Source organism: Anopheles bellator, chromosome 1 (genome assembly GCF_943735745.2).
Source record: "Anopheles bellator chromosome 1, idAnoBellAS_SP24_06.2, whole genome shotgun sequence".
In the NCBI taxonomy this organism is placed as follows: Eukaryota; Metazoa; Arthropoda; class Insecta; order Diptera; family Culicidae; genus Anopheles; species Anopheles bellator.
This window is the reverse complement of record NC_071285.1, coordinates 35700712-35709557: the sequence shown is the minus strand read 5'-3', so window position 1 is coordinate 35709557 and position 8846 is coordinate 35700712. Positions and strand designations below refer to the sequence as shown.

Below are 8846 nucleotides of genomic sequence, written 5' to 3'. Positions count from 1 at the left end.
TGAGTGTTTGATAAGAAGTGTAGGACGGAGGGCCATACATCGCTTCCGCTTACCTTTATTTCATTATCCTTTTCCGAGCGCTGTGAGGGACGATGACGAAATAATCCACGGCACGGGAGCGAAAGCCAGCTCCTTGGTCAATCAACAACATTGGGCACTCGGGCCACAACACTCAATATATCGGCACGGAATCAAGCACACACCGTCTACGCTATTTCACAATTTTCTCTTCTCACTGCAATGGCCTCCCGGGTTCGGTAGAACCACGAATTTTCTATTTCACTTTCTGCACCATCACATGGTTTTAATCTGCGGCACTGTCGGGGAAAAGGAAAGGATATAGAAATATACATCATCAACTAATAAGAGACTGTCGCCAAACTTTTTTAATCGGTTTTCCGGTTTAGCGCGCCGAACCCACTTCCGCTTCGCGAAGAATCATTTTCACGAATGTCTTGAACCATAAAATCTCAAGCACCGCCAGCGTGGCGACAGCAGGCGGAAACTATTCACTTGTTTTCAAGCATTAAAACCGCAAACTAGCGACGACACTTTTCCGAAGCACCTTCCTGGTTGATCCTTGTGCCGACACCACAACACCAACACCATCGCAGTGGAATCGATACGCCGCCAGAAGGGGAACAAAAGAGCCGACACTACTACTCTCGGTTTCCTTCGTCCTTGCTGCACAACGATCCTTCCACTGTGTTTCCTTCTCGTATCGCTACGCATCCTTGGATGTGTTCGGGTGTTTGTGCTACTCTTGTTTCTCCAGCAATTGCGCCGGCGAAAATGTTCTCACCAACCCAAAGTTTTCCCAACAAATTTCCCTAAATTTTGAGCACAACATGGAAACGCACCCTTCGTTCGTTCGTCCTTCCGGAGGATTGGCTCTTCGGCGCGACCTACACGCGCCACACGCCTCTCAGTGTGAGTGCGACCCAGCAGATGACGGCAAGGTGTGCGTGATCGAGTCGAGGAAGAAACGGATGTCCTTAAACAAATTTTACTGCACTCATTTTTTGTTGTGTGTCTCGTTTAGCGTCGAACTGTCACTTGCGACGCGAAATGGGACTCTGTTGTTAGTCCAGAGAAGAGTGGAGCAATCGTCGATTTCAAAAGTAGGCTGTTGGGTGTACCCCAAAAGGGTGATATGGGGCTCGAGACTCTGGAAACGTTCACTCGATTGTTGGTGTACAAGTACGCCGAAAAGCAAAACCTTCCGAAGTGTTCCGTTTTCGGAAAGTCCGGGGCACGCACACGTACGCACGCACGCACGCGCGCGCAAAGCGATGCAATTGGTGCCAGGCGATCAACGAACCGAGAAGAGTTGCGACGGAAGAAAACACAGGCAACACGCGACCCTTCCGCGGACCGGGAATACGGGACAAATAGACGCAACACAGGCGCGGCCAAACGGGTGACGGGTGTGTGCCACGAAAATAACGCGCCGGGCCCCGCGGGGAGCCAAAGGCCCGCTTCGGCCCAATCGGTGATGGCTGCCTTTTCGCTTTGATGGCCGCCGCGGTTGCCTTGCCTAGTTGTTTTGTCCTTTTTTTCTCCCCCACCAGTTCGCTCCGTGCCCATCTGCCACTGGACACCATTGTACTCCTTTTAGGGAAACGCATTTTGTTTTCCTCTTTTCCTGCGGTGGAACTCGCCGAGACGGCGGAGGTCGAATATCGAGTACACTTTACGCGTTTTTAATAACATTGAACGGTTAATTGGCCACTGTCTAGTCTCGAAAATGGTTATCGAACCGAGCTGCGCTTTTGGAATACGAAATATTTTGAACAAATGGGCGCAATTTTATGTTCAACCCTTTTTCGAACACACATTCGCGCGATTACTTCACAAACTGTCCACCACGTCAGGAAGTGGACATACGGAGAAGGGAAACACAGTCAAAGGACGGCCAGTTTCGTCCTTTCTATCACAGGACAAAGGTGCACACACACATACACACTTGCAGCTGCTCTTCCTGTACGGTTGCTGGAGCAACGGATACACACGGCGGATTCGCCTACTAAGGACCTGCTCACTACTATCGCCAACAGGCAGCATCTTTCATCTTGTCTCACACACATGCACAGCTTGTCGAATTGCGTTGCTGGAAAATTGTACGATGGAAGGGAAACACGGCTCCTATTGTCCCGTTTAACGCACAACAAATCGAACTAAAATAAGGCATTCGCTTCAGAGCAGGGAAGAATCCTTTCACACGCAACGGGGAAATTCGGATGTGTTTTGTTGTGTTGAGCCTCAAAACAAACCTCTTCTCTCACTCGATGCTCGAAACCTTCGAACTCGAATAAAATACACAATATAACAAATAACGAAATGACACAAAACACAACGAACCTGCACTTCCGGTCACGTCCGACGACTTAACCGCAAAAGGGTTCTTCGATTTGTTCGACGGAAACAGTGAAAACGAGCGCGCGTCCGGCAAAAGTTGGAATTTTTTTAACTCTTTTCTGGCTCTCTCTGTTTCTCTGAGAATCTCAACACGGTACAACGTAACTTTGAGCCTTCGAACCTGAACCTGATGACGAACCTAACCAAGAGCTCGAACGTCAAATTCAAATTGAATGAAATATAAATTTCGCAGTTATTTTTATATTCTGCGCCACGAAAGTGAATCTGAAATAATTTAATTAATTAATATTTAAAATCTGATTAACAGTTAAAACCTTAATGAACAATGTGATCGAGGCAACCATTCTTACAGGAAAATTTTGGAAGGACCGTTTCAATTCAGAAGACTGCAATTTCCAGTACGACTTGCTTTCGCCATGACCATAAACAAATGGTCAATCGTTTAATATTTGTTGAATAAACCTAGAAACTCCCTGTTTTGCTCATGGGCAAATACGTCGCAACAACCAAACTAAAAATATTGTGTATCCCAAAGTTTTGGAATAACATCTCCTTTTACTGTAACGAGTACGAAATTATTGGTTCCTGTTGCATTCAAAGACAGACTATCTATCCGACATTCAAGGTATTTATTTATTTATTTTTATACTAACGGGTCTGCTAGTTGCCCTAAATTCAAATTTTCTGAAAATCTGTATTTTTGACTTCCTATTTCCTTTATTTCCCCTATTCCTTTCCCCTATTTCCCTTTTGCGTTCCCGGTCTCTGTTTTTTGCCTGGCTCGCTCGGTTTCCCGAAGCGAAATTCCCTTCTTAAGTCAAAATTCCCACTCAAATTCCCTTTTGAGACCAAATTCTCACGAGTGAAAAAGGGAAATTCGATTCGATGCGATGTTTCTTTGCGTTTGAAATTGCTGGTGTACGCCCAACTGCATTTTTTTCTCAAACTTACCTACTTTCTTAATATTATATTATATTATACTATATTATATTATATAAGTATAAGTATAATATAATATACTTATACTTATACTATACTTATACTTATATATTATATATTACTTGAATACTCACTTAATTGTCGGTTGACGGAGCACCATTTGGCAACATCCGGCAACGGAGTGTAGGCTGTTCCGTTTTTCAACGGCAGCACCACCACTTTACACAGAATATCCTCCAGGGGAATATCCTGTTTTGGCGAGTTCACGGTGCTGGTGTTGTTGTCGGACTTAAACACATTCAACTCCTTGGGCAGGGGAGGGTTTGCATCAGTACGTGGTATGAAAATGACCGATTGGGAGACTACGGGAACCGCTGTTACCAAAAAGGGGGCATTTGGTTGTTGGTTGCTGACAGCGGGATATACAGTCGCATTTCCCGACTGTTTGAATGCAGCTTCCCGAACAAGAACAAGGAGATCAATCGCTGCACAAAAGTTAATTCCTAATTAAATTAATTCCATAATTAAAAGTTAATTAAATAAGTAATTAGTTAATTAAAAATGATTCCTCGGACAACTTTGGCAATAAACACTTGTTTAACAAAACAAACAATAAATAAATCATCGAATTCGAATTCGAAATTCTTCTCACTGTTCAAATTGTTCTAATCTAATCGAATCTAAAAATCTAATCTAATGAGAATATTTGTGACCGAGAATTTAGAATTACAACTCGCCACCGAAGAAACTGAAATTGAAATTATTTAAATTAAATTATTTCATCCAGTGTGCAATTACAAACGAAAACTTTGAATTAAAGAATTTGTAACAGAATTCGCAAATTTTTCAAAAAAAAAGTTACCTGTCAAGGGAACCGTTGACATTTCGCCAATCCATTTTCCGGCACTCACGCCGGCGGCACTCACCCATTCGCATCTGGCGATCTGCACACACAAAAAGCGCACACAAAAAGCGCTTCTCCGCACGGCCAGTTTCACGCAAAAGTTTAGCGTCTGGCAGTTTTCGTTGCCCACCGCGCTTTCTGTTTGTTGTACGGTGTCGAGTCGGACCGCACAGTGTGCCCTTGGTTTAAGTTCCACCAGCGATCGGTGTTTGTTCAAAGGGAAGCGGCAAGGCGTAGTGCGCGCGGAAAAGATCGTCGAGTCGTCGCCAGTGAGATTTAGGAAAAATGCAGTCACACAGCAAGAAACGAGTCTGTTATTACTACGATAGTAAGTGTCGCACCAAAAGCGTAGCCAAAGCAATAGATTCTTCTCCACAAGCGTCCTGCGTCGTGGGCGGTCTGCCAAATTGTGTCCCACGGACTGTGGGATAGTTTTGAAATTTTAGGACCACTGTCGCCTAGCGAGAACTTGCAACGCCATGCAACCGTACTATCAACAGCCATTCATTTCCATCGCGTTGCGCGTACTGTCGACTCTTTCACTCGCTTGACTGAGGGTCTACATAGTGAGCGGGACAACGCGAGTGTCGCTGTCAGATCGAAAAGTACGGTTGCCTGATGAGCGCCCGGTCGAGCGTGAGTGGCGACCGATGCGAAAATGGTGTCCGCTTTACGAGCTACGGTCGAGCGTACAAAGTGTTCGCTAGGTTATGATGGTCGTAAATTGTCGAAACTGAATTAGCTCGCCCGAAAGTTGTTTGCGATTGTATAGTCAGAACAAAACTAACATTGAATAGACAATCGGACACTATTTAGAGCGTAACGAACTGCTTCTTATGTTTTACCAGGCGACATTGGCAACTATTACTATGGCCAGGGACACCCGATGAAGCCACATCGCATACGTATGACACACAACTTGCTGTTGAACTATGGATTGTACCGAAAGATGGAAATCTACGTAAGGCGGATAGAATTTAAAACATAAGACAACACTGTGGTACTGATTTGGTACGCCGTCCCGTTTCTAGCGTCCGCACAAGGCGACTGCCGACGAGATGACCAAGTTCCACTCCGACGACTACATTCGATTCTTGCGGTCAATCCGCCCTGATAACATGTCCGAGTACAACAAGCACATGCAGCGCTGTAAGTGGTTCTGATGGCCGGTAGTCAAAACTCTTCCGATTTGTGATTTTATCACACAACTGTGCTCCTCTCTATTCCCTACGACAGTCAACGTCGGAGAGGACTGTCCGGTGTTTGATGGATTGTACGAATTTTGCCAACTGTCGGCCGGCGGTTCGGTAGCTGCCGCCGTCAAGCTCAACAAGCAGGCCTCGGAGATCTGTATCAACTGGGGCGGTGGCCTGCATCATGCGAAAAAGTCGGAAGCATCTGGATTCTGCTACGTGAACGACATCGTGTTGGGAATTCTGGAGCTGCTAAAGTATCACCAGCGCGTGCTGTACATCGACATCGATGTCCACCATGGGGACGGTGTGGAGGAAGCGTTTTACACGACTGATCGTGTGATGACCGTCAGCTTCCATAAGTATGGCGAGTATTTCCCGGGCACCGGCGATCTGCGTGACATCGGTGCCGGTCGTGGAAAGTACTACGCCGTCAACATTCCGCTGCGCGACGGAATGGATGACGAGTCGTACGATTCGATCTTTGTGCCGATCATCTCGAAGGTGATGGAAACGTTCCAGCCATCGGCCGTGGTGCTCCAGTGTGGTGCGGATTCATTGACCGGCGATCGGCTCGGTTGCTTTAATCTGACCGTGAAGGGTCACGGCAAGTGTGTGGAGTTTGTGAAGAAGTACAATCTTCCGTTCCTGATGGTGGGTGGCGGCGGGTACACGATCCGCAACGTGTCCCGCTGCTGGACATACGAAACGTCGGTGGCGCTGGGGGTGGAGATCGCGAACGAGCTGCCGTACAACGACTATTTCGAGTACTTTGGCCCCGATTTTAAGCTGCACATCAGCCCCAGCAACATGTCGAATCAAAACACGACCGAGTATCTCGAGAAGATCAAGAATCGGCTGTTTGAAAACCTGCGAATGCTGCCGCATGCTCCCGGCGTGCAGGTGCAGGCGATACCAGAGGACGCGATCAACGAGGAATCGGAGGATGAGGACAAGGTGGACAAGGACGAGCGTTTGCCTCAGCAGGACAAAGATAAGCGAATAGTGCCGGACAACGAATTTTCGGATTCGGAGGATGAAGGCGAAGGTGGCCGCCGGGATAATCGATCGTTCAAGGGCAGCGGTCAGCAAGGGGGCCAGTCACGCAAGAGGCCGCGCATCGAAAAGGACGTGAAGGCCGATGGGGATGTGAAGGAAGAAAAGGAAGCGAAAAGTAAGTGGCTATTATGGGTGGCATAAATGTTGAAATGCTAATTGTTTTCTGGTTTTACCAGTGGATACCAGCGGTGATAAGGAGGAAACTACCAAAGCATCGTCCGAGGATCCGACCCTCAAGAAAGAAACGACGGCCGTTGCATGATCGACGTTATCGTCGTTTCGAAAACACCAACAGCATCCTCCGGCCTAACTTTCCGGCTTAATCCTTCGGCACCGCAGAGGACTTGCCGGAGGGCCAGAGCGGCTAGGTGAGACTGTAACGGATTTGCCGGATTCATGACGAACACAAATAGTTCAACTTTCGGACAGCGGAGGCGGTTCGGTTGAATCGAAACACCATTACACCGAGTAAACAGTGGTTTTAATCAGAATATTAGCATTTAAAACGATAGGAGCTGATAACAACAATAGGATGACGAGGCTGAAGCGAAGGAATCTTTGTTCAGTGGAATCAACGATGCGAAAGGCGTTTAATTTTATTCTGTGTGCAAGAGAGTTTCCTGATTACCGAGCGATCGTTACCCGTCTTTTCGGTGGGGTGAAGGTAACAATAGTTTTTTAGGCGGAAAAACGCTACTGAACCGATCAATCTTTAACCGGCACTGACGATAGAGATGATGCAGCCGGACACACGATGAAGGGACCGTACTGATAGTTTCCATTGATCTCAGGAATGATGATGCTATTTAGAACGAAACAGAAAAGTACACAATTTTTGTCTCACGCAGTACCAAACTCTGGCCGGTTTCATAGTACGAGCCGCCAGCGACAGGAGCATCAGAGACTTGTGCTCTTGCGTTGGTTCGCGAATGGACTTGAAAAGGAGCTCCCTAACGTAACATAACCTCTACAACATTATTCATGTACTTTGTATTTTTATTCAAACTTTCCTAGTGGACCCGTATCGTTTAACATGTACAGGAAAGGTAGTGCAAAGTACACCAGGCTGAAGAATCAACATGAAATAGCGTAAACATATATACGAATTTGACGGCAAAGGGTAGCGGACGCTAGAAAGTGTCCAGTAAAATCTATCAGACATACAGGAAATACTGCATGTTAGTGTCACGTTTCGAGGATTCTTTAAGCGGGCATATCGGTGGCACAACAAATACGCTATCGGACAATGAAAAGGATGGCGTACAAAACGTTCATCAAATTAGGATAAAAGCGAATGAAACTAAACAAATGATTCGGGAAGAGTTCCATGATTTAGTTGTGGCGCAAATTGATAAGTATTACCAAGTAAATACATACACGATTTGCAATTTATCACACAAAAAAGAATTGGTTGAAATCAACTGAGGAACATGAGAAATACGACTTTTTGAAGCCTAATCATGTGGCTTCTGTCCCATATTACAATGCTTTACATTTATCTGTGTTTTTTTAACAAACCACTCCAGCCGTAGGAATTCGATCGGAATCAATTTTGATGCTGTGCTGTACAATTTTCGGACATTGACCAACACGGGATTCCGTGTTCCGTGTTTTTATGTTTTTTATTTGATCCATCATTCGCTTCTAATCTATCGACATGATCGAGTTGATGCTAGTTATGCTATCACCTTGACTGGAAGCGACCGACCCTCGTTTATCGGCGTTCCGATCGAGACGGGGTCCACCGAGATAGCTGATCGGATTGGCGTACTGGCGCCGATCGGGCCCCAGGTAGATCGGTGGCAAGCGACGATACTTGCACCGCATCGGAAGCTCACTCGGGACAGTCAAACGGAGCCCCGCCTCCGGCCTCAGGCTTGGCGTTGCACCTGCAAGATCGAGCTGACATACATGAGCAGACCCTAGCGCTTCGCGGTCGTTACTGTGGCTGCTACGGTTGCTATGCAAGGCACTGTCACCGGTGGCTCCGGGGCCTAGGCAGGAAGCTAATCTGTCGGAAGCATGTGCAAGCTCAACAAGCGCTACGTCCGGCGTGCGACGTCCAACGGAGGAGGGAATGCTGTGATCCGCACCGATCGGTTGCGTGGTACGTGACAAGGCGACGGTGCCATCCTGCATTAGAATGGTGAGCACATGAGCGTGATGAGAAAGTGGCCGCGCTGGACGCGGAGAAACGGGTATGGAAGTGACGCACAAAAACAGCCAAGCGATGGATGTGAAGAATCCGTCTCGGGGCCGTGATACGATCGCGGTGGCTCTACTTGAAATAGGCAAATGAATTGGTGCTGTTTGGCGCGTATGCAAGGATGGTAGAGACTACGTCCAACGATTAGCGCAGTATGGAAAAGAAA

At 46.8% G+C, this 8846-nt stretch overlaps 1 protein-coding gene across 2 annotated transcripts; it reads left to right on the top strand.

Annotated features, from left to right (window-relative positions):
- Nucleotides 1–4270: 4270 nt before the first annotated feature.
- Nucleotides 4271–7871, top strand: LOC131205709 (histone deacetylase HDAC1). 2 transcript variants are annotated; one of them, XM_058197924.1, is made up of 5 exons: nucleotides 4271–4550; nucleotides 5071–5183; nucleotides 5254–5371; nucleotides 5459–6589; nucleotides 6651–7871. In XM_058197924.1, the coding sequence occupies exons 1-5, from the start codon at nucleotides 4508–4510 to the stop codon at nucleotides 6734–6736; spliced, it is 1491 nt and encodes a 496-aa protein (XP_058053907.1). In that variant the 5' UTR covers nucleotides 4271–4507; the 3' UTR covers nucleotides 6737–7871. The 2 variants fall into 2 exon arrangements, with proteins under 2 accessions (XP_058053907.1, XP_058053908.1); XM_058197925.1 differs by having other exon boundaries at nucleotides 5459–6593; nucleotides 6661–7871.
- The last annotated feature ends 975 nt before the right edge of the window (nucleotides 7872–8846 follow it).